Source organism: Corvus kubaryi, unplaced genomic scaffold (genome assembly GCF_017639235.1).
Source record: "Corvus kubaryi isolate FWS band 111438036 unplaced genomic scaffold, C.kubaryi_AGA036_p1.0 65109, whole genome shotgun sequence".
Lineage (NCBI taxonomy): Eukaryota > Metazoa > Chordata > Aves > Passeriformes > Corvidae > Corvus > Corvus kubaryi.
The window spans coordinates 56,964-83,008 of NW_024581772.1; the positions used below are offsets into that span (position 1 = coordinate 56,964).

The window sequence follows — 26,045 nt, forward strand, 5'->3', positions numbered from 1 at the left end:
GGCCTGATGGCGGCACGGGCGGCTCCCCGTTCCTTTAAAACCACACAAGACGAGAATCCCGGTGCCGCAGCTCCTCTCCCCGAGGCGTGACGCCGCTCCCGGGGCGGGTGTGCTCCCGCCGGCCCCTTCCGGGCGCGTCGCTGCCCGCGGGGCGCTGCGGGCTCCTCCCGCCGCAGCCGGGCCGGCCCCGCCTCCTGCACGGGCCGCGTTCCGCCGGCGCTCTGCGGCCTTTTGGCCCGCGCCGGCCCCGCTCCTCCTGCCGGTGCTGCCGCGCTGCCATGGCGTGTGCCGCCCCTGGCCGGGCCTGAGCGCCGGGAGCCCGCGGGGCCGCAGCCCGGCCGGGCGCCGACCCTGCCCCGGCCGCCGCTGGCCGACCCCCCGCCGCCTCCTTCCCCGCCGCCTTCGCCTGGCTCCGCCGCTGCTTCCCTCGACCGCGAGGTCCCGGCGGGAGGCGGCGGCGGGCGCCGGCTGGAGCAGGCGGCGGGGAAGATGGCGGGGAACGGCGGCGGCTTCGCTGGCGCCGGGAGCGGGGAGATCATCCAGCTCAACGTGGGCGGCACCAGGTGAGCGGGCGGGCCCGGGGCCGGCGGTGGCGGCCGGCGCATTCCGGCGGGCAGCGGAGCGAGGGGCAGCGCCCAGGGGGCCCTGCCGGGGCCCGCACGGCGGAGGCGCTGCCCGGCTATGGGGGCTAGGCCGGCCCGGCCCGGGAGGGCGGCGGTGCCGACCCGCCTGGGACTGCCCGGCGGGGTTCCGTGGGCTCTGCGCTCTGGTGCTGCCGCCGGGACGGCCGGGATGAGCCTTCGCCCAGCACTTTGCAGGGGCTGGGGGTACCGGGGGATGGACACGGGGTGTGTTGGCAGCTCCGCGTGGTGTCTGCCCGCAATGCCACGGCAGCCTAGATACGTACTGCTCTACATACACCTTAGAGACTCCGCGAATACTGCTTCTTCAGGGATAGAAGCTTTGCTTTGCCATCACAACCATAGGCTTCTGGTGAGCAGTCTGTCTAGCTGCCTCAGAGACTAAGATATTAAAATCGCTGATATGATACTGGTATCCATGAGAATAAAGAGTTGCATTGTTTTCCAATGTACGCTGGAAAGTGTGGAAGCTGGCAGATGTAGACATTTTGGCAGGCTGAGGCAGAGAATTGTGGGACAGCTGTGGTCAGAATCTGCGTGATAAACAGTGCAAACATTCCTGTCAAAATGCTCAGGCGTGAAATCATTCGGATTACCGTAGCTAGTGGAAACTGAGGTAATGTGTTTTCCCAAGTAGTGTGTACAGCGTGGAGCCAGCTATAAGTAGTAGGAACTACTACAGCTATTTTAAGAATTTTCTTGCATTACTCAGAACATGAGCTTGATCTGATAACTAAACTGTGCTGCTGCCTTTCTTAGAGTGCCATAGAAATTGATGCAGAATCCCTGTGTTTTAATAAGACATTAAGAACCTGGTTCAACCCAGAGAAACTGCTTGTAACTTGCACAGGCAAAACTCACCTATAATGATGCTTTCAGGGTAACTTGGATGTAGGCTTGGACCATATTTTGTGTTAATGCAGAATAAGTTCTTCAGCAGACTCTGTCTTTGAAATTACAGGGCAATTCATCTTCTAAGGTTTTATTACCTGTGGAATCTAAAAGCTGCTTCAAATTCTTAGTTTCATCTTCCTTATTAAATGCCTCTGCAGAGAACTGAGAATTATGTACAGGACACACATCAGGTAAAAAATACACATCTTCAGAGGGCTTGCCTACACAGAGAAGTAGGAAGAATGAGGCAACCTAACAAGTGCATGTAATTAATTTCTAGCTGATGGTCTAGATTCTAGTCAACATTTGGATGTAAGGAGTAGGAAATGTGTGCATGGATATTTCCCGTTTAATAGGGAAACCCTCTACTATAGTACTTCTGAGTGAGAAGTTTTGGTCTTTTGCAAGCTCAGCTTCCCTTGTAGTGCCCATGTCTTTTGAAAACTATACCTGAGCCATGTTTTTCAGCTTGGAAAGGCAGGTGACTTTCAGCTGATAGTGGAGTGGATGATGTGCACAGCAAATGGGCAAGAGTGCGGTTCTGTACACATTTCCTCCTCTTCCTTAGTCTTCATTACACTCACTAGAAACCTGGAACTCTTAGTTTTGTTTGTAGAACTGTATGAGAAGAGGAAATGAGCACTCCCCTCTGTTTCTGACACCAGTTATACTTTGGAGCATGTACCACAGACACCCCAACTTTTCCATGTTCAGACACTAGGTTCCCACTGCTCCCTGGGATGATCAGGGCTTCTCTGTTGTGTGTGGCTGCTCCGTCACTTCCTGGTCACAACTTCTGAGGATGCCTTTACTGTGAACAGAAGTCTCTTGCAAGTTAATGTTCATAGAAATTACTGTAACAAATTGGGTGAATTCTTTTGGCTCTGTATCTCCCTCTGGTTACAAGGTAACTCCACAAGGACAGCAGACTATTAAAATGTTTGTTTTATAACTGACACTTGACATGTCTGTTTCCAGTTGATTATATTTGCTTTAAAATAACTGAAAGCTGGCATATGCTTAGGAGTGTTTTGAGGATATTGCACTGGGTTTGCCTAGTTTTCCTTATACAATGCCTGTCTGACCGCTGTATGGAGCTGCAGATACACCTATGCATGTAAATACTGCAGGCTAAGCTGCTTTCTGCATCCTGGAAAGGAGGACTCTGGTTGTTTACATAGATTAATGTCTGTGTATTAAAAGTTCTAAAGTATATGTTAGTGTGAGCTATTGCTTACTAAACTGGTACCACAGTGCTAAATTATAGACAGGAAATCCTGGTGCTGTCTAAACAGGCTGATAAAATTGAAAGAAGATGGTGGTGATGCTGCATCAATCCCCATAATTACAAGCAGTGTTTGGATTAATTCTGGACAAAATTAATGTAATTCATTGTTTTCACATGTTATAATGTAGTCAAATGAATCATCCCTTACTCTTAATGTAGACAGAGGTAGTCACCTGTATTACTGATAAGAAAAGCTGAGCAAAACTACTTAGAAGTGCTAGAGAAGTGTTTTTTTGGCTTTTTTTTTCCAGAAAAGACTTTGTGCATGCTTGTGCTTAGAACACTGGTACTGTACGTTTTCTGTTCAGGACAGATTTGCCATTGTGATGTTTGCAGTGAGCAGATGCACAATCCACATTTCATGCAGGGTGGTAGTTCCGTAGAGCCTTTGTGTTTCTGCCTCCTAGGGGGCATAAAGTAATGGGGTTTGTTTACATTTTTCTCCCCTTCAAAACTGGACAATACTAGTAGTGAAAATTAGGTAAATTATGACTAAGTAGTTTTATTCCAAAAATATTTTGTGATCCTGTACTAGATGGAGAGTTGTAATGGAATTTTACTTTTGCATATTCTTTTTTTGTTTTCCACTAATGAAGAGGTCACCAGAGGTTTCTTAGTCATGGCACTAGTAAGAGGATATGTACAGAGAGTGATGCAGAGCATGAGCTAATTGTCCAAGCTGCTAGTTAAGTTGTCTTCCTTCATGTTAAATCAAAACCAGAAGTAGTATAAAATAATCCATAGTTATTTATTATGTAAAGTACTGTCTGGCATCATAAGTAATATTATAATTTGTATTATTTCACAATATGATTCAGAGTCAATGATTTTTTTCTTTTAACTGTTATTGTTATTGCCCCTCTGCCTCCCCAAGAGGGACCCAAATAGCAAAATGGCAAATAATTCAAGTTCCTATGAAATATTAACTTGAAGCTCACTGTAGTCTCTTGCAGTGCATAATGTAGCACCCTTTCAGTCCTGAGTAAGAGCAGCAGAGTAGTGTGCAGTTATTGACAAATATTGCACACTGTTGATAAATTTATATTTTAGTGTTTGGATTTTGTGTGTGGAGCAGTGTTTGGTTTTTGTGGGCCTTTTTTATTTTTGCAAGCATGAATGTTGAAGTGGGAGAACCAGGAAATACAGGATGTTTGGGACAGTGTGTTACAAACAGATAAAAAAATGATACTTTTGTGGTCTCCAGACAGTTCTGCTTCATGCTGAAGGACGATCTGTGCAAAGAGTCTGCAACTTCTGACTTTGTGCAGATATTAAAAGATCTCAAACTTCCCAGACTTGTTTGATATTAGCTTTGTAGGACAAATCAAAGAATGTTAGATAAAGCAGGCTTCTTTCCAACTTTATAGCTGTTTCTGAACTTGTAACTTTGTTTTCATAGGTTCAGCACGTCAAGACAAACACTGATGTGGATTCCAGACTCATTTTTTTCCAGGTATTTGTAATATATCATCACATTTAACAAAGACAAATTAACAGTCATTAAAATAATATTTATGTTCTCAGTTCTTAATTTATGTTGTAAATAGTATCTTTATTAGTATCCTTAATTTTTTCCCCCCCTTCTCAAGCAATGGGACAGATTCATTTGAAATAAGCTGTTATTCAAGAGGCATCCTCTTGCTTGAATGTAGCCATGGCAGCTTATATGCGCTGAGGAGTTGTCACTTTTTAGATGGAGTATTGTGGAAATAACCTCCAATTCTGCAGGAAAGGGACAAGCCAGTGGCTGTGACTCTATTACCACTCGTGATCTTGCTGGCCATATGCATTAGCACTGCCTGTAACATTTTTGGTTTTGTTTGGTTTGGGGTTTTTTTGAGTTATTGCTCTACTCTGAGTTAACTCAAGGTTTTGAGGGTTTTAACTTGTGATACAGGAAGTGCTGAATTATTGAACATCTTCCTTTTATGTCACTGCCTTTACTACTTCTGCAGGTTGTGCTGCTTAGGTTTGTATTTTGTTCTGCAGCTGCTGTACCTCTATCACCTCAGTTAATCCTAAACCCACAAAGGAAAACCTAAATGCTGGCAATTTTGCTTCCTTACGTTTAATTTTTATATTCTAAACTTCTTTCCCAATAAAAGCCTGGCAGCTGACATATGCAGCATTTCCTGTTCCTATTTTAATGAAATGTTCAGATAAATGAAATGCCAAGGAAATGTCACCTTTTTTGAGGCATGCAAGGAAAGGCACAAGGAGGAAGTCTCATGGTATTCCCCAGTCTCTCAACACTAAATATGCTGTCTAAGGAGGTTGTCCTGAAAGTTATCCAATACTGGAAAATCTCATATAATTGTCATCCAGAATCAAATGAAAGCTGTTGATGTTGGTGTCCATCTTACTTATAAAATGAGATTTTGGCATTGTGTTGTATATGGGTCTGGAGAAAAAGTATTTTGATCTGATGGAAGAAAACTTTGAAGTAAAATTGTGTCAAAATAATTAATCCCATTCTTGTCCAGTAAATCCTTGCAGATTGGGTGGTCTCCTCTTCCTTTTTGCTTCAGCAGCTTTTAGCAATTTAATCAGATTTTAACAAACTATACAGCCCTCTAAGTGCCTTGGAAAACTTCTTCATCCTTTCAGGCTAGGCCTTGTGTCTATTTTCTTTGTGAATCTGAAGGTCCTTATGATGCAGCTCTCAGCCTTTCCTTAGGTGTGCGTACACTTGTCCTTTGTTCAGGAGAGATATTTCACTCCTCCAGCATTCTGGCTGTTTTCTTTGCTCAGATACACTGTGTTACCAAAATGTCACCAACTAGAGCTAAGTAACCAGAGTGTTGCTATACTGTGCTTGTGTCAGTGCATTTCTGGGGGACATCTAACGAAGATTTCCTGTTTTTCAGTTTGCTGAGTGGAAGAATTTCAACACTAAAGGATGAAACTGGTGCTGTGAGTAATGAATGTGCTGTAACTCGTTAATTCAATGTTATGCTTTTGGTTAGGTTCTCTCCTAAAGCATTTTCACTGTGGGTGCTAATGGAATTACACTGCCTGAGTCAGGCTAAACTTCCATCAAAATTAGTGACATCTCTGGCTTTCTGGGTTCTCATCTGTGTTTCAAGCTGAGTGTAACTGGAATAATGTACATATTTCTATTCTTATTCTGCATTGTGCAGGTAATGCAGAAACAGCAACTCCGCTTTTCTTAAGCAGAGAAAATGCTAACTGCTGTATTGCAGGGAGTTGTAATTTTCTTTAGATAGGCATTACGTATGTAGTTGAGTAATCCAACGTGGAAATGTAGCTTTTATTTTTTTTTTGGCAAAAACATGTAGCAAAATGGTCATTCCAGTCTGTGGGTATGATATTCTTAAATGGGAAACTACAGTTACAGTAATGTTGTTGAGTGATAGTGAGGCACACAAGCACTTTGCTAAAAGTGTAGAGGTAGTTTTGATGGTAATTGAATTTTAAAACGTCTAAACCTCTCCTGAGATCTTATTACAGTTACTGCATATTGAACATATGCTAGAAAGTGGAAGCATCCATTTTCCTTTGTGGAGATGAGAACCTAAAGAACAGATTTATTAAGTGCCATCTATTTGCAACTGTGTTTGTAAATATGTCCTTTAGGAATGTTAAATTAGTGGATAGTAGAATAACGAGAACAAAGAAGGGCTCAAAAACTTTGGGTTTTGTTTGTCTGCTTGCTACCTCATCTTCAACTTCTCCTTCCCACATTCAGCATAAAATAGCACTTTAGTTGATGGTTGCTCCATAATAGTACTCAAGTACAGAAATTTTTCTTTGTAGATATTTATTGATCGAGATCCAGCAGCATTTGCACCCATTTTAAATTTTCTTCGCACAAAGGAGTTAGACTTACGGTAAGAAGTTCTAATTATTTCAAATGGAAGTTAATTCAATCAGAAGCGTTAGAAACTTTTTCAAATGAGAGATATTACATTTTGCTTATCTGGTTGGGTGCCTGGTATATGGCTGAGCTCCCTCCTAGATGTGGGGCCATGTCTAGAATACATGTATGTCATGGTGGAGGCAGAAACGGCGACATTCTATTTTGCTAGTAGATTCTTATAATTTAGACCACTTCTTGCAGTGTATTTCTTTATTATTTCTGTATCTTTATTTTAATGAAAGTTAAATTAAGATCACCTTGAAATCTCAAACATCAACATGTTAAATGCATTTTGTGGTAATTCTGTAAACTGTTAGGTAGCTTGGTATTTAGATTGTGTAATATCCAGTTATATGCAAGCCTTTATATTCAAGATATTGACTCACTTAGTTCTTGTTGCTTTTGGTTTGTTTTTTTCTATTTCTGTAGGGGAGTGAGTATTAATGTTCTCAGACATGAAGCTGAATTCTATGGAATCACTCCTTTAGGTAATTTTTTTTTTTCTTAATGTGAGCTCATATTTATTATTGTAGTAATGGTCTACTGACAAATCCTGAACAGTTATGACCCTGAAGGGCAAAGGGTTTTGTTTTTTTTTTTCTCAAAGTAAAAGTTTTCAAAAAAGGAAGGATATTTGAGATAATGTAATGTTTTCAAGGAAGTGAAAGCTGTGGTCATATCTGGGTTTCCTCCTTAGTGAGAAGATTGCTACTATGTGAAGAACTGGAGCGCTCATCTTGTGGCAGTGTCCTTTTTCATGGCTACCTACCTCCTCCAGGTATTCTTGTGTTCATGATCTGATGTTGCATGCAGTCACTTGCTGCTTTGGTTTGTGGGGATGATTGGCTGGGGTGGTTACCCTGGCTGTCAAACTGTCCTGAGAAAGCCTTCCTATGGAAAGCTAAGGACAAATGGTTGAACTGAACATTATTGTGGTTAAAACCCAAGACTTGCATCTCTGTGCTGTAACAAACAGCATGTTTAGAGTACTGGGCAAGGGGTGTGGCATGTTAGTACTAAGCAGGCTGTGTTTGGTTGTAGACTAGAGCAGAGGTTCTCCAGGAGCCTTTCAGTTTAATGTCATCAGCATGAGGTGCTTTCTTCTTTCTGAACATAGTTACCTTGGGTGTCCTATTGCCTAGGTGACAAATCACCCCTAATGAGCTTTCCTTACCAATATGAGTACCTGTTTGACTTTTTTAGTTCTCTGTAGAGATGAACACAGTACATGTGTTAGCCTGAAGTCTAAAGGATGTCTAGCCATTTATCAACAAGTTTTTTGAAGATAATTCCTTGAATTGTGAAAGTCAACATACAGAGCAAAAGCACTTTTTGTTTCAGTGTTACAATATTGCCTGTTTCTTACAGCAGATAAATTAAACTTTTGATCAAAATGCACAGGTGTTAATCCTATATTTTGAAAGTGAACTAAAATCTGTTATATTGCTAAAGTTTAAGGAGGGGGACAAAACTTTTTTTTTTTTTTTTTAATAGGCATTCCCAGCCGTAAAATAAATAATACTACTGGGCCACCGACTGACATCAGAACGGGTCAGACTGAGAGTGAGATGCATGGAGGTGGTGTCCAGCCTACACTTGCTGGTACAGGGGAAGGTACAGTCAGACTAGGTGAGGAGTGTCAGTTTTAAAACCAAATCAAATTGCAAAGATGATTGTCTCTGGGAAATAAGAACTGTGTGCCTGTATCTGGTTTAAATCTGCTGTTCTGTGTTTGCATGGTTAAAATTGCTGAATACTTAAACACTACTCCCTATGCAGTATTGAAGGCTCACTGTTGCACAATCCAGATGTGAGGCTTGAGAGAAAGGCAAATCAAAGTTCTTCATGCAGTCTTAGCCCAGCCCCTTAGACAAATGCCTCACACTGTACTAAAGCCATAATAAAACCAGAGAGCCACTGTCTCTTTGGTCTTTGTTCAGGGCCTGCTTCCTGTTCTTCCACCTCTTTCTTGCTCCTGATGCCTCACTTACCCTGCAAGAGTCAAGTTTTCAGAGTAAAGGTAGTCTTCACGGAAAAATTGTTAGTGAGATAGACCTTAATTCTGTCGTTTTCCAGCTTTTGACTTTGCAAGCAAAATGATGCTGTTAGAAATGTCATATTTCTGTTGCAATCCTGTAAATTGTAGCAGTGTTAGGAAAATCTTGACTATGTTAATGTATGTAACATAAAATAAGGATATGAGTTGCTGATTCTTCTTAGTGAGCTGCTGTAGGTTTGGAAGCAGGCAGTCCTGGGGGAAATGAGGTAGATGGTGCAGTCTTCAGGGATTAGTTCTTTAGCATATCAAGGCTGTGAGGAACAATACTGCTAACTAGAATATTGCTGAAAATATTTCTTGAAAAACTTAATTATGAAAGTTTCTGTTGCACATCCTAGCAGAGAGCTCTGTCCTGTTATAGATGTCTCTGCTTGTCACTTGCCTGATTTCAGCTTTGTTGTTTTTAGGATTTCCTGTGGACCCACGGAAAGTCTTAATAGTAGCTGGCCACCACAATTGGATAGTAGCTGCCTACGCCCATTTTGCTGTTTGCTACAGGTATGAGTAGTGTTCTTTGTTGGGTTACAGGAATCTAAAAAAAAATATAATCTTTGGCTAAGAGCAAAGCAAAAAGCTTACTCTGAAATAGCAGTAGTTAAATGCCTTCAGTCTGATTCTTTAAATACGAGTTGTTGCTTTTTTTTGGTGAAAATAAACTGCTTGATAGGAACTCAGATTTTTCTGCCTTGATGTGAGTTCTTGATACTGTTGAAAAAGTTGCAAATTAACTGCAGTAAAACTGTTTCAAAAGCCTGTTTTAAAGCAGTCTTTTAAATGAAAATTCACTTCAAAGTTTTTCCTGCTGTGGGTTTAGAAACAGTCTGTGAAGTTACAGTATCAAGGAACTTGAAACAGTTAATGAATTTTTGCTGCATAATTTTGCTGCCTTGCCTTAAATGTCATGGTTTTTAGCTGAACAAAACTGTTAAACGCTGCTTCACTTGGATGGCTGAAAAATATCTTCAATGTCTTGAAAACAGACTGGCTATTTTTTAAGATCAGGTGAACATAAGCAATACCTCCATATTACAGAAGCTGGTTTTAGGTCACATCTCGTAGTCTTGATTTAATTGGTGGCTGTCTTTTCGATGGAAAGTAATGGAAAGTTTTAGCAAGGCTGTTGCCCGTACCAGTCTAACAGGGCTGTCATACTGTGGTTCAAAAACAGAAGGGAGAAGAGTGTAGTGTGAACTGTTTCTTTCTGATTACTGCCAAGCTAAAGCTGTAGTTTGCTGCCTTTTTCACTCTCTAGAATACTAACTCAGTTGCTTAAACTTTGTAACTTAAATCACATCTAACTAGCATTCACCACTGCAATTTTTTTGGCTTTAATTTTTATTAAATGTGGTTTTTGTTTTCAATTATGCTTCATGTGGTCTGACAGAGAAAGAGGAAATGATTTGCAACTGGTTTTGTGCTAATTGTCCCCTTCTTAGGATTTTACCTCTGACTGTTTTCCTTGGCTGCTAGCTCACTTTAAGTGAAAAATTCTTCCTCTTTCCTGCTTGGCAAACTACTTAACAAGTCTTGTTGCCATTGAGATTATGCCATTATTGATGCTTTTGATGAACCATGTCAGACTTGAATGGTTGCTGAGAGAGGGTGCAGGTCAACATGCCAGTTTAAAGTGCTGCTTTTCTTCACAGATACTCAAGGTAGCAGTCTTGTATTTTTTTTTTTTTTTTTGCTTTCAAAACCTGAACGGGCTCTAGAAATACAATGGTAGAATTTTCTCTCCTCCATTCTTCTGCAGCAAAGCACAGTGCATCTTAAAGATTTTTTTTTCTTTTAAAGTATGACAAAAGTTTTTAAAATTTGATCATAAAGTTTGTGAGAATGAATGCAACCAAGACAAAGTCTTGCTATTGCAGTTGTGCTCTTAAATCTTTTCACTACAACTTCTGCATGTTGAATGGTTAGAGCACAGTGATCTGGGGTGCTTCAGCTCCAAGCAGGATGCAATGCTGAAGTGAAATAATGGCAAAAATGCTGAAAAGTACACATATCTTTCTGCTTTTAATTTTAATATTTATATCATTTGACTGCAGAGGTCTAGTCTGCTTTAGCTCCATTGCAAATTATCTAAATTATTGCCTGAAGTTGTCAGATAAATAGTGCTGACACCATGTAAGTCTTTAAAATGCACAGGGAAATGATCCTCTAAAAATAAAATTTACACTCAATTTAGTATTATCTGCTTACAGTATACCATGAACAGAAATTGTGGCTGGAGAGCAGAGCTTTGTGCTAAAGCATGATTGGGTTTCTTGCATGATATATAAGGATATTAATGAGTTTTCTTCTAAAATCTTATGCTGAACCTCATTATCTAGCGTTTGTCTAACCCAGACTTTTGAGTTCATCTTATAACTTCTATATCAGATGTGCTTATATGAAGAAAAAGCCCAGCACAGGATTCCAGTAGCTGCAGAGCACTGAAATAATATGCAATATCAGACTTCAAAATGGGAAAAAGTGCAGCTCTTGTAGACTGTAGTTCTTAACTAGAATTTGAAGCTTTGTTGCTTAGAGTGTAAGACTGAATCATCCACACTCGTTCAGGATTAGACTGGGCTGTCTGTTCTTGAATCTCTAACATCTGCTCCCCATTCTCCCTTTTGCCCTTCCAGAATCAAGGAGTCATCTGGGTGGCAGCAGGTGTTCACAAGTCCTTATCTGGACTGGACCATTGAGCGAGTGGCTCTCAATGCCAAGGTGGTTGGAGGACCTCATGGAGACAAGGACAAGATGGTTGCAGTTGCCTCAGAGAGTAGCATTATCTTGTGGAGCATTCAAGATGGTGGTAGTGGCAGTGAAATTGGTAACTATAATTTCCTGTTTTGTTTCTTCTTTTGTGTGTGTAACTAGAAAGAAGTCTGACACCTTGTGTTCAGTATTCACTTCCACAGATTGACCAAACAAGCTATAGTACAGCAAACTGTTGGAGTATATTAACTTTCTTCAGTTCTGCACCAGGAATCCTGTCTCAAAATCAAAGAGATGGAGAATAAAAGAGAACTCTGTTTACTGAAGAGATAGTAACCAATACTTACTGTTCAGTTTGAGGTTTTTGTGTAAAAATTCAAATTAAGAGTTAAAATTTCCCTTAGACTTCCATTTGAATCTAGGCCATAATACAGAAGAATTAAGCTTTGGAGGTGGAAATCTACAGATACAAAGAGATTCTGCTCTTTCCTTTTCTTTGTGTTACTAAAGCCACATTTTTACATGGAGATGATGAAAATACTTTAGTTCTCTGTCAAATGTGGTTCATAAACGGAATTTGGAAGATGAAAATTTCTTGGGTTTATAACTTGGGTGTCAGAGTAGGAAAAAAAGCCCACACTATTCCTTTTAGCATACAGGAATTACTGCTTACACACCTTGACACTGAAGGACACAAAATTGTAAGCTTTAGAAACAGCAAGAAGACATTTCCAGAAGTAAATATTCCCTGGTACTGTTCTGATGGCTTGTCTGAGTCATTGCTGTTCAAATATAGGGCAAATTTGGGAGGCACTGACGAGAACGGTATTTGGAACTTCCTCTGTCCTAATCCCTGGTGTTTGAATAACCACTGCTATGCCAGTAATGTCTGTTTCCTCTGGCAGTGGATACTGCTAACAAAGTGTGACAGCAGTCTGGTTATGTGAGCACTTTTCTCTGAAACTTAATGCTGAGCTAATTTGTTATTAGATGTATCTCCATAGTTGAAGCCTTGAGAATTGTAGTGGCCATAAATTAAAGTGGCCAAATTCAAGTTTTGACTCATGTGCCTTTAAAGAAGAGCTTGACAGATCCTCAGGCAATTTTTAGCCATGTTAATGGGTGTTGTTTTTTTTTTCCCTGCATGAATATGTGGAAACACTAAGTCATATTTGAAGATGGGGAAAGGCAAAGGTCTTGTATGAGCTCTTTTACTTGTGACTCCTAGAGTTCTTATATATAATCATGGTTAGCAAAATGGAAAAGGAGATTCCACTGTATTAAAGAAAAACAAAAGGTGTGTTTAACAGTTGAAGATGAAATTCTCTCCATTAAACACAGCGAGTAATTATCGTACCTGAGAAGCCTTTTCTTCTCTTATGCTCCTGTTGACTGAATCTTAAGGACAGGGAAGAGTTGGTGTGACAGCTGTACTCCTGTTACAGGCATTGCTTTAAGCACTGTGCCATTACATTCCTCCTGCATTTTCTGCTTTCAGTTAGCTGCTTGTGTTACCTTGGGATTTGCAGTAAGATACAAGAAGCAGCATCTTGGATTTTTTTAAATCAAGTGCAAAGAAACACAAAAAACCATTGTAGACTTTATTTTCAAATCAAAACTCTAAAATATGCCAGTATCATAAAGTTCTGATAGCTTAGACTATGACTGAAAATGGCAACAAAACTGAAGCAAGGACTTTGCTAAACAGGCTGTACTGCACTGAAGTGACAGTGTGAAACAGAGTAATTGCCACTTGGGGCAGGAGGAGGGGCGAAGCAGAGAGAATGTGCCTACAGGATGAATTTCCCAGTCAGAATGACATTGACCAAAATGTACTGCTGTTCTTTGGATAGTAGGTCATGTTGATTGGTTTAAGAAAGTGCTTGCGTTTAGTAGTTACAACTTGAATGTAGCTGTTTTGTTTCCTTGTAGAGACAAATGCTTGCAGTGCTGCTTTGTGTTAGAGATACAGTACACTGCTGTCATCTTGTGAAAGAAACTACTTGTTCCAAACAGTTGCTGGAGCCTGGCGACACCATCCCCAGCAAATTGTGTGGGCTGGCATCTTTGTGATAGAGCTCTCCCAGAGCGCTTTCTTCCCTTTCAATATTACTTACACAAGACACTGCTGCTGGGTTGCTGCTGTAAGCAGTATTTTACTGAGAGGGACCCTTAGGACAAGAGCCTGTCATTACATATAGTGTTGTCTCCCCTGTGGACAAGTCTCAAGATTGTTGAGCCTAAGCAGGACTGACACTTCAAATTCCTCCAGACCATTCAAGCTGTCTTCCTTGATTTCCTTGAACCTCATCCTTCTCTGGAGTAATCAATTCTAGTAGTTTCTGTGGATTTTTTTATTACTGCCTTTTTCATGGGCCTGTACTGCTGAATCTTATCTGCATTGAATGATTGTGCTTTGCCCTGGAAAATGGTTTAGCACCATAATTAAAACAATTTCCTGAGATTCCTTCTTGGGTCTTACAGAGGGCTGATTCTTGTGTGGGAATGACACTATTCATTTGAATTTGTCCAAAACAATGTTGAGGAATTTTCCTGCTACTGGATACTCTTGTTTTGACAACATCTATCTGCTGCAGTTAAGGTATACTAGTGAGAAGTAATATAAATATGTAGAATGAGCAAGATGGAATAAGAAACTTGTGAGCGAAGCTTGACACTTTGGTGTTGTAATGTATCTCCAGTACTTTTGTACTTACCAGGCAGAAAAACATAGCCTAGAATTATTTACAAACCAAGTTAATTGCAGGGCCAGTTTGCTGCCAAACTTGGAAATTACCTCAGACCTTTTGAGTTTGCTGTAACTTTTAAATACATGAAGAATAAGTAGTACAAAATGTAGTTTGCTATCCAAGTTTACAGTTCAGTTAAAGTTATTCATGTTGGATCTTTGGTGAGACTTGGAAGCTCTAAAGAAACTATCGATTTTGTGGAAGGCCCCAGATGTTAAGGTCAACTATAACCACAGCCACTGATGCCTGTCAGGCTCTGCACTGTTTTGATTTTTATTGAGTGAAATGTTGATGACACATTTCCTTTACTTGGAAGGTCAGCGTTTGCTGGTAAGTTTTATTTTCCAAATTTGAATAGTATGTGAAATGAATATGAATAGTTGAATATGAAACTGCTTCCCTCTATAGCTTCAAGTTTCAATAGCCTGTTAGCCTGTACTCTCTGCTTATGGACCACAACCAAACTAAAAGATCTGGAGATAGAAAGAAAGAAGTAGGCTTTTGCAGGCTGCTTATTTTTCTGGGTCCAAGCATTTCTGCTAGAAGAGAAATTAGAATGTATTCAAGTAGGGTCACATCTAAGTTGTTCAGTATTTTCCCAAGAATAAGGCTGAAGCCTTGTAGCCATATTTAGTTCCTCAAATACATTTTCAAAATATTTTTGCTTGACTGGACTTAAAAAAAAGGGGATCAAGAACTTCTAATACTTTAACAGGTAATTGCAAACTAGTATGATACAAAGTTGTAAAACCCTTGGAATTACTGTTTCTTAAATGACACTTCGTAGTCATAGGAAGAAAAAAAAACAAACCACAAAACAGCAACAAAAACTCCTGCTTGATGTAATATGATTTTTTTTTAATTTTAAAGCCGTTTGAGAACTTGATGGCTGTAGAAAAAAGTTTGTATATTTCATAAGGGCTCTTCTAGCTTCTCTTGCCTCCTTTCTCCTTTCCAAATAATAATGGTATTAGCAGAGAAGACATCATGCTGCCATTTAATGGAACCCAGTTTGCCGCATGCATGGTGCCTCACCTAGCACACTGCAAACCCAGCTACTTTGCTTGCTACTCTAATAAATGTGTTGTGATAATAATGGAGAGATTCCATTGTTACTGTGTTTTTATCTTTACTTTAGATGAGCTTCACAGCATCTTCATTTTTTGTAGGAGTGTTCAGTCTTGGAGTCCCTGTAGATGCTCTCTTCTTCATTGGCAACCAGCTGGTGGCTACAAGCCACACAGGGAAAGTGGGAGTATGGAACGCTGTGACTCAGCATTGGCAGGTCTGTTCAATTTTCCACATCACTTTTTACAAGCTGGTAAAAAAAGCTTTCTAGTAAAAAGAGAATAAAATAATCTAAAAGTATATGGAAAATGCTCTTCATAGTGTTTTCAGCCCTGACTTGTGTTATGGAGTTTATCACCTGGGTGTTGTGCCTGTGAACAGAATGTTGACTTGTTTGGTGCTACTACCAACCAAGCTTTTTAGGCTTTTAAATCAAAGGATATGGTGTGATTTGGGGTAATAAATGTCAAGTGCCAATATATTTAAACTTCGTTATGGATTACTAACTCTGTAAAACTTCACTAGGATCATAGGAAATAAAATTGTGGGGAATGTATGACAGCAATTTCTGGACCATCTGAAAGAAGAAGAAAACAAGAAGGGAATCTGGTATCTGGGGGTCTCCAAAGCTGCTTTACAATGGGAGACTCCTCTTCAGCAGAAGAGCACATGATTATATTTTAAAGATGACTGTCTTGTGTGTGGATGCTTCTGGCTGCACTGATTTGATTCCTGTTGTCAGAATGCACATTAAATAGAGAGATCCCTGGAGTCAGTATGAGTCTGAGAAACAGTCAAGCATTCAAATAACACAGCCAGATGTACACCTTTGTGGCACAAAACCTGGATGCAATAGCAATCCCAAAAATGCCTTGCAAATCTCAAGAGGCAGAACTGACCTGAGGTTGCTGCACTGTTTGCTGACTAAGTTCTGATTTGACTCTTATGTGACAGTACTAGTAACAAATAACGCAGGTAATAGGTGTGGGATAGCACTGCTTCTGCAGCAGACACAGACATGTTAGCATGGCCTTGAATTAAACAAAACATTATTTAAAGTTTTACTGATGCCTTGCAAAATCTTCTGTTAAGAGACAACTTAATGCTATGTGGCAAACTGGTGTTTAATAATATTTTCTAAAGGAGCAAGTCATAAGAAATAAAAACTGATGTCCTATTCATCATCTTTGTTTCTGGGGGAGCCACAGAAATTTTTCTGATCACCTAAATAATTCCTCAGTTTGACTGACTATTCATTTGTGAAAGTATTTCTTATTGAAGAGTAGAAAATCTTTGAGAGGCTTATATGCCAATATGTCTATAAAACATTTTGGCTGGTTTTTTTTCAAGAGGATGAGAATAGCTCCTTTCATAAACAAACAAACAAAAAATTAACAAAAAACCACCCACATAAAACCAAACCAACAAAAAAACCCAAAACAAAGTTTCAGGGTGCTTTCTGAATCTTGGGCTCTTTTGTTAGTAAAAAACCCAAAACAACCCACAACTGTCTTCCTGTAGATCTTCATCTCCCTTTAGAACACATTCTTTTCTTGAAGAACCCCATAAAGATGTAAAGTGGCAGGGCTGATCTTAAAATTCCTAATGAGAATATCTGATATTTAACTGACTGCTTTCCATGAGCTGCCCACAGCTCTGGACTTGAAATGCTGTCATACTCTCTGTGAGAGAAATTTTGGTAGAATAGTTTGCTGATTCCCCATTTCAGAGCAAGAACTTGATCTTCTTTCAGGCTGATGCCTTTCTAAGTTCTGCTTTAAGGAGGCTTAGTTTGTGCAAATCTGTTCTTCCTTATGTGGTGTTCTCTGATGTATTACACCCTGAAGATGTAATTCTGATCTCAGCATCTGATTGGTTCTTTTATCTTCTTCTCTTCTTGGAGATTTGAGCAGACTGCTGAGGTTGTTTCCCTAGTACTTATTCCTCTGGCAGTGTTTCAGTTGCATGCTACAAGGAGGAGGAGGAGGAGGGTGTGGGTGCTAGTTACATCAGTAATGAGATTCTTAGCAGAGGAGAGCTTAAAGAAGCAGCATATTAAGTGCTATAGTTTAAGAGGCAACATAAAGCAGTAAAGTGTGACAGAAAATCCTACTCTGCAAAGTGAGGTTTCTCACTGGCCATGCTTTTTTACCAGTGACTGTTTCCTAATGAAAGTTCACATCTTGGCAGATGGCAGCTGCTGGATCACCTCTGGTGTTCCTGTCTGCTGCAGAAGGAAAGAAGATAATGTTTACAATATGTTTTAGGGGCTTACAGCCATACTTAATTAGGAAGGGCTACTGGTTTAGAGTCTGAGCTCTTTGCAATGTGGGGAGGTTTCTGTGGTTGGTTTGTTTTGCTTTTATCCAACTGATTCATGGTAAGTATTTTGCAAATGATTTTTCAAGTCTCTGTAGCAATTGGAGGTCAGACCAATCTGCTGGTCAGAGAGAAATGAGAACTTAGGCTGAAGTGTCCATGAATTAGTATTCAATGTACATTAAGTTAACTGACTGAATGAAACATACAGGTACAGGACAAATACCATGATACTGTGCATGTTTGAGTGCTCTGGACAAAATGGCTTTTGGCTTTTTCTTCTCCGGGCCTGAAGAAAAAAGAATTACTGAAATAAGTGATCTTACCTAAGATAAACTAAACTTTTTCTTTGCTTGAGATCTCTGTCCCTCTTAAAGGAATAAGCACTCCTTTTAATCCTAGAGGGCAAAGAAAAGGCATGTGTAATCCTTCACCTTGAGTCGTAGACCAGTAAGTAAAATATGACAGGGCTGTCTTCCAGTTTACATGGTGTGGTTGTGTGTTGGAAGTGAGAAACTGTAACAGAACAAGAATTTTTAGCCCTCATTATATATCTGCTTGAGGCAGAGATTTCCACAGTTTGGCAGAGGGATACAAAACTTGGGATAAAAGAAGGTGTAGAGAGGTAACATCTAGTTCCTTGGTCCAGAAATCTCCTAAGGACTTGTCAGAAATGGAAGAAGGGAGAGGACAGAAAGGGTGAAATACACTCCCTGGCATATAGGAAAAAAAATCCACTTTAGAAGATGTGGTTTAGCTGCAACTCTCTAAGCTCTGTTCCTTCACATGGAGAAGGATCTTCCAGAGCAGTTGTACTGATTTGTCTGCATGTGTCCGCTGAGCTCCAGGACTTCAGATCCAGTTTGGTAGAGGAATATGCAGTGCTTCAAGGAATGCCGTTGTACATGCAAGTGTGTGCACAATGGCTTCAGTCCAGTACCAAACTCAAGTGATGTTAAACAAAATATACCAAAAATGTCTGAAAACTGAGGAAGTAGCAACCTAAATTCTTGATTTGATTATTTTTTCTTTTCTATATGCACTAGGTTCAGGATGTTGTTCCTATCACAAGCTATGATACTGCTGGGTCTTTCCTGCTGCTGGGCTGTAACAATGGGTCTATCTACTACATAGGTAAGAAATGGGAGCAGGGTGGAATAAATGGAAGTGGTACTGAGCAGCATTTTTGTTACTCTCTTTAGTGGATTTAAGTAGCATCAGAACAACTCTGTCTAATGAGAGTAATAAATGTCTCCTCCCCACAGACATGCAGAAGTTCCCACTTCGAATGAAAGACAATGATCTTCTTGTGACAGAATTGTACCATGATCCTTCCAACGATGCTATAACAGCCCTCAGTGTCTACCTCACACCTAAAACAAGTTAGTATTCTATCACTGTCTCTTCGTGGAGGGTATGTTAGAAATGTGGGGGGTTTTTTTCATAGCAGGATTACACAAGGTAGTCCTTAACATAAACAAAGAATTTTTCTTCATTTAATCACCTTCAAATGAATGATGAACACTAGGCATAGCTGTTTTCCCTTACACCTGTACATCTGTATAAATAGGTACATACACTTACAGGTATTCCTATATTAATGCTTGTGCCTAATGTATCTTGGTTGGTTTTAAGCCTTTTGCACAAGAGAAGCACTTAGATTGTGAATTGTATTTGCTGAAATTGTTTGTGCCAAACTGGGTAAGGGGGAGACACAACCTTGCTGTTGTGTCTAACTTTATAACCGATAGAGTAAGAAACATTTCCTTATGCAGCTGGATGATGCTTTGGTATTCTGTCTGTGCACCCTTTTGTCATCATTGTGCAGTTATCTTTTAAATTAAAAGAGAAACAACAGCAACAACAAAAACCCAAAGCAAAGTAAAACTCAAAAAAGCCCAGACTGGAAGAAAGTGGTTACTCGCATAATGATATCGATACCACAGTGACTGTTTTAACTGTAGTTCTTCCTGTTTTGCTTTGCTTTCCCATTTGCCTCCAACTATGGCAGAAAAATAAATATTATGTGGAACTTATAGATCATATCACTGTGAGGGGTGCCAAAATATCTGATCATCTGACTTTAGCCATTTCTTTTTTCACTTTTTTCACAGGAGGGAGGAAGAGAATGGGAAAGAAGGCTTTTTGTTAAGACAATGTTGAAGCATGTAGTATGGAATTGCTACAGACCTTGGGGTTATTTTAGTTGCAAAATGCCCTTCCTGTTTATGGGAAAACAATGAGTAAACAGTGTTTAAAAACCATAGCTTTCTTACTGTGGAAGCTTGGAAATACTGTTTTCTACTGTCTCCTTCCCTGGCCCCCAGTAAGCCAAGCTTTCATTCCTGGGGGAACAACTGTGTTCTTGCTTGTTTTAGGTGTAAGTGGCAATTGGATTGAGATTGCATATGGCACGAGCTCTGGAGCAGTGAGGGTGATTGTACAGCACCCTGAGACAGTTGGGTCTGGCCCTCAGCTCTTTCAGACCTTCACGGTTCATCGAAGCCCTGTCACGAAGATCATGCTCTCAGAGAAACACCTTGTGTCAGGTAAGGTGTGCACAGATGTGGATTGGTGGTTCTCCCCTCCTCCTGAGCAATGCAGTATTTGTATGCTATGCTCTGTAACTTGCATCATTCCCACATGTAATAGAAATGAGTTGGACAGATTTGAGGGCAGGGGAAAGGCTAGATTTGCTTGGATCCTCTTTCTTAAAGTAAGCATTCTTCAAAGCCTTTAGCAGTTGAAAGGCACAAGTTTTATTTGACCAGATACTAGAACAACTCACTCTTTCATTTGTGTCTTATTCCAAGGTTGCCATTTGTGGAAATAAAAGGGTTTGTAAACAAATGTATCTCTGTCAAGTTTTATTGTTGTGCATAGGTCCTTCAGGACTAGTCTTCTTTTAAAAGCCTTTCAGGAGGTTTCTGGGCTGCAGCAAAATGTGCACTATCTCCTCCTGGGCCCTAGAAAAAGCCTTCCTGTGACTTCAAAGGGCTGTCTCTGTTTCTTTTCTCAGCAGTCTCCCAGTGTTTGTTGTGCTATTCTGCTTGTCCTGTCTTATGCTCAGGAAGGTGTCTTACTTGCAGAGAAGATGCAGTGGCTCCTTCCTCTGTAAAAATCTATTTAACCCAGAATCCAGCAGCCAGGGCATGGCAGAGAACTGATTTACATCTTGCTGCTATCCCATTATTTGAAAAAAAGGAACAGGAAAATGGTATCCAATTATACTGCAAATAAACAGCCCATAGGTCATCTGTTCCCCTGCAAGTTGCTGCTAAACCCTCAGTACCAGGAGAGGGCACATGTGTATGTACAAAACTGAGATAATTGATGATTTAAATTCAATAGGGTTATTGTGTGAGGAGGGTTCTGCTGCCAGGCTGCTCTCATGACACCTTGTCCTAGCATCTGCACACAGGGGATTGAAGCGGGCTGTAGGCTATTGGTGCTAAACCAGACCTTAGTTTTGTGTTGCACCTGTCTCAGCTTCTTGAATTTCTGAGGGAAGATACAAAACTAGTCGAAAACAGGACATCAGCAAGAATTTGTAGGCTGTTAGAAAATTGTCTGGAGATGCTATGTGACCTCACATTGACTAAATTTTTGATCACTCAGTCTGGAAAAACTATAATGTAGATAATCATTAGAGAAGTTTATCTAAATGTTTTGTCATCCTTTGTAAGTGCCCATCTTTTCCTTCCTAGTTTGTGCTGATAACAACCATGTACGGACATGGACTGTGACTCGGTTCCGGGGCATGATTTCGACTCAGCCAGGCTCAACACCTCTTGCATCATTCAAAATCTTATCCCTGGAGGAAGCGGAGAGTCATGGCAGCTATTGTTCTGGAAATGACATTGGTAGGATGTCTCTTGGTTGTGCTGTGCCTGTAACTTCACTAGTCTCATAATGGTTTAGCAGACCTTCAGCCCTATAACATGTAAGCCGATGGGTGTAAGCTCTTATACACTGCTTTCCCCTTGAAACTATGGCAAGGATCTGTAATAGTCACTTGGAATTATTATTTAGGCTGTAGAGAGTGAGTACACTTAAAGGACTTACTCCAAATGACAGAAGGGACAAAAAACCTTTGGAACACCGATACTATACCTCTTCCTTGAGCAAACTGATGTAGCATTTCAATTCTGATTTAACTAGAGAATGAGAGAAAGCACAAGAGACTGTATTAAGCAGATGAGCATAGCAAACATTTGGTCTGCAAATTCCAGTTCACTGTTCAGCTGGGGTTAAACAAAGCATGGAAAAAATTCTTAAATGACTTTGAAGTTGTGACAAAGTTCACCGAAGCCTTGCAACTGCAGAGGCAAATGGTGCTAGCGCATTGCTGTAGCAAGGTACTGAAGGAATGTGTGTTGGTAAATAGGGGTAGACAGGTAGATTCCTTGGTGGTCTGAGCCTTGCAAATGAACCTTTGATGAATAGGATGCCCTGTGAACACAGCCTGGGGTCAGTACTATGGCAAGAAATCTGATTAAGCCTTTAGACATCTAGGAGCTGCAAAATAACAAAGTACTTACTGTTATTATAAAGACCTAGTGTAGGGTTTGTGCTGACATAGTAATTCCTCTAGGAACACACACAAGAATTTAAGAATGTGTGTCCCTTAGAACAACAAAGACTGATTTGGCTTTTGCTAGCTACTGATGGTTTTTGGCTCCCTGCTCCTGATGCTTTAAAACTACAGTGGTCATACTCATATAAGTCTGGGTCTTCACAACTGATTGGGGAAAAAGGTGAGGGAATTGAAACAAACAAATATGTGATCTTTCTTTTTTTCCTCTAGGACCCTTTGGTGAACGTGATGATCAACAGGTGTTTATCCAAAAAGTTGTTCCCATTACGAATAAGCTGTTTGTAAGGCTGTCTTCAACTGGGAAAAGGTACATCCATGCTGAGGTTTTTAAGTGTGAAAGGAGCAGGACTACGCCTGTTCAGGTGGTGATGTCTCCCTCCTCCATGCTGAGTGCATGCAGTTGCACATAATAGTCTTCTACTGTGCTTGACAGCTCTGGCTGAACTCTTGTCTGTGTGCTAGTAACAGAACTGTTACTTAACGACTGTTATAACCTTAAAGCCAAAAAAAGGCTTTTTGAGTAGTGTGATATCAGAGACTCACTTCGTGATGGCTAACACTGGTGAGCTCACAAAGCAAACATTTCTGTGCCTCTACAGAATATGTGACTTTCAACCATGGTACCATGCTACCATTAAATTTCAAAACTAATGCTGAAATTTACGGTGGCAGTGATTATGCTGCTCACAAAAGTAGACAGGGTATCTCTCTTCCTTTGCACTTGGCTTTGAAGGTATTAGAACCTTTAAAACAGAGATACTGTTTTCTAGGTCATCTATTCAATTATTTCTTAAGCTTGACTTCATAATATTCTACTGCATGGCTGTCAAATAACCACAGCTGCTTTTCTTCCTCTCAGCCTAGGAAGATGACAAGAGATCAGAAAAAACAGTGCATCTCAGTTCTATGCTTCATTTTTGCATCTCTTGTCTAATAACTTTGAATCTGGATGAAAACATTAATGCCTCAACACTATGACTTATTTGGGCACTGCTTGGGTGAAAAGTTCACTGCAAAGCACCAGTAAAGCAAACCCAGAGCATGAGCAGCTTAGTTTTGGGAGTCCTTCTCTTCTCCTCACTCCCCATAAACTTCTGAAATAAAGGGGAAAAAAGAAATGGAGATCTGCCATGACAAGTGAAATTGCACTTGTGATATGACAAAAGTTATCTTTATAGATAACATTGGATATATCATCTTTGGATCTTTATGCATATCTTCTGTGTGGTTATATTTGCTGTTTCTGCAGGTTCATTTCCTAGAGTGTTTAGCATATGAGGGGGCTGGTTTCTGTCATTCTTGTGAGAGCCTTAGCTTTCTAATCATTGCAAATAGAAAATGGACATAAAACACGTTGGTGTTGCCCAGTAAACAAGCAGTAAGAGTGCAGATGGACTGGGGGTGGGAAGGGATTGTCTGCAGCTGAGCAGTGTGCCAGGCATGCAGGGGAAGGAATTTCATCTGGCGGAAAAGTCTTTTTCTCATGGCAAGTTTGGTGCCTTCTCAGAAAATTGAACCAGTTCTGACTTCACTGGCGAAACTCTGCCAGGTGCAATCATTCTGGTAATTTGGGGTTTCTCTTCCTGTAGGATCTGTGAGATCCAGGCAGTTGACTGCACTACCATCTCGTCATTTACTGTGCGAGAATGTGAAGGATCCAGCAGGATGGGCTCCCGGCCACGCCGCTACCTCTTCACTGGACATTCTAATGGCAGCATCCAGATGTGGGACCTGACCACAGCTATGGACATGGTTAATAAAAGTGAAGACAAAGGTAAGTTGTGTTATGCTAGGACTGTGGTGTGGTTCTTTTTTGTGTCCTCAGATGTGTCTGACTGCAGTAAATGGATTTGGCCTCTAAGAGCTCTCTCTCTTGCAGATGTTGGTGGCCCCACAGAAGAAGAGTTGCTCAAGCTGCTTGACCAGTGTGACTTGAGTACCTCTCGCTGTGCCACACCCAACATCAGTCCTGCCACCTCAGTTGTTCAGCCAAACCGGCTTCGAGAATCTAATTCCAGGTAAGTCACCAAGGGTGGCACTGGCTGCAGACACCAAAGGTTTTACTTTTCAGGTAAGCAAAGGGGTTTGGTGACTTGAATGCTGTAGCTAAGCCCCTGAATTTATGCCCGTAGTGGCTTGAACTACACACACATACTCCTTGGTTTCTTCTGGTTTGTATTTGTGCAGACTAAAGTATCCTCTGAGAGTCTGAAGTGATCTGGAAGCCTTTGTGTGGTGGCTGTGATGAGTGTATTGCTATTGTAGTGGGAATTGCAGTGGTAGGTGGGAGCAGTGGTGTGCAGAAGACCTGGCTGCTATTCTCAGCCTAACATCTACTCTTCTTGTATTTTCTGAAGCCTCCAATTGCAGCACCATGAAACAATCCACGAAACTGCCACGTATGGTTCTGTGCGGCCATACAGAGAAAGCCCCCTTTTGGCAAGAGCGAGGCGGACAGAGAGCTTTCACAGTTACCGGGACTTCCAGGCTTTTAACTTATCCAGCAAAAGCCCAACAGAAAAGGCAGCTGCCACAAATGGGATTTCAAGCCAGACAGAGGCCAGGAAGGCAACAGCTGAGAGCAGTGCATCTGAGAGGAAGGCAGGCCAATCAACAGCACTTGAAGCGCGAGGCACAGGTGTGACAGATGCAGGTGGGTGTTGCAGTACAGAGGTTCACCGCCTGCCAGAGAATTCTCTGGATCTCAAAAGAAGAGGACCAGAAGAAGAAAATGAAACCAAAGCAGAAAGCAAAAAGAAAATGGGGTTTGAAGGAGCTGGTTTCCTGGGAAGGAAGAAAGTGCCTCTCCTGGCCTCTGCACCAGTCCTTGCTGAAGGTGGGCCTGAAGTACCTGGTGCAGCTTCTCCATCACCTACAAAGACAGCTGCTTCACCACGACACCGGAAGAATGACTCATCCTGCCAAGACTACGGCTTGTGAAAACGGGTCTGGTGGCAAAAACAAGGTGCAGGTGCCCTCTGGCTGGTAGCAGGCATAATGTTATGTGTTGTAGGTTGTTTCTTGAATGGGATTTTGTTCTGATACCAGAATAAAATTTGTAAGGTTATGAAAAAGTACCTAGCTGCTAAGCTTTGAAGGGTTGTCCACATCCATGTGTGGCTCTATGTAATGCTCCAAAATGTAGTACGGTACTTGGTCCAAAATATTGTTGTGCGTTCTTGCGTAAATGTGGTCAGGCATGTGATATGTTGTGATTATTTTTGTTTTGGGGAAAGGGACGGTGCTAAAGGAAAACTTGGTTGCTGAGCAGAGGATACCCTTCAGATGCAGCCACATGTTACTCTACAGAGCTGCTGCTGTCTGGAGTGGTGGATTTTGCCTAATTCACAGAGCTGCCTCTGCAGTTTTGTTTTATGAATGGGCTCCTTGCTCTGTATGCTGCTGTCTGATATCTGAAATGTTTTGTGCAGGTTAAGGAGGAAGCTATTCAAAATAGCATATTATTTTGCCTCTTAGTCCAAATAAATTGCCAGAGGAGTGTTGCTTGTACTTTCTGAAAATGTGTGGTATCAGATGATGGATTTTGCTGATTGTGACTGAGAGAATGCATAAAAATATGCTTGGCAGAATACACAGAACTGGCAGTCTCTTGAGGGCCTCCTTGTCACTTTCTCTGGAAAAAGGACAGAGATGAATATAGGAGTAGGTTTACTGTCATGGTGTAATAATTCTCAATTACAAGTGCCTTGACATGGTATTTCATACCTGTGTCACACTGGCTGCTTGCTGTTTGCACCTAGTTTACTGTGGATGGTGAACAGGTTTTATTGCCTGTGGATTCGTAATACATAAGCAGAAGGGAAGGATGTGACAGCAAGTGAA

General features: G+C 41.0%; 1 protein-coding gene across 1 annotated transcript; it reads left to right on the top strand.

Annotated features, from left to right (window-relative positions):
• Positions 1-361: 361 nt before the first annotated feature.
• Positions 362-25,814, top strand: LOC121673027 (BTB/POZ domain-containing protein KCTD3-like). Its single transcript, XM_042046043.1, has 18 exons — positions 362-563; positions 4,223-4,276; positions 5,691-5,736; positions 6,601-6,674; positions 7,133-7,191; positions 7,401-7,481; positions 8,198-8,332; positions 9,170-9,260; positions 11,393-11,583; positions 15,388-15,503; positions 18,652-18,739; positions 18,871-18,987; positions 19,984-20,154; positions 21,313-21,468; positions 22,413-22,509; positions 23,792-23,976; positions 24,082-24,220; positions 24,560-25,814. Exons 1-18 carry the CDS (start codon positions 490-492, stop codon positions 25,140-25,142), a joined length of 2,457 nt encoding a protein of 818 aa, XP_041901977.1. The 5' UTR covers positions 362-489; the 3' UTR covers positions 25,143-25,814.
• The last annotated feature ends 231 nt before the right edge of the window (positions 25,815-26,045 follow it).

What these genes read in the sequence shown, in the direction of transcription:
- LOC121673027 (XM_042046043.1), top strand. Translation starts at nt 490, where the DNA reads ATGGCGGGGAACGGCGGCGGCTTCGCTGGCGCCGGGAGCGGGGAGATC. An exon ending in TAAAGGATGAAACTGGTGCT is followed by an intron (nt 5,737 to 6,600) that starts GTGAGTAATGAA and finishes TTTTCTTTGTAG; the next exon opens with ATATTTATTGATCGAGATCC. An exon ending in CTATGGAATCACTCCTTTAG is followed by an intron (nt 7,192 to 7,400) that starts GTAATTTTTTTT and finishes TTTCCTCCTTAG; the next exon opens with TGAGAAGATTGCTACTATGT.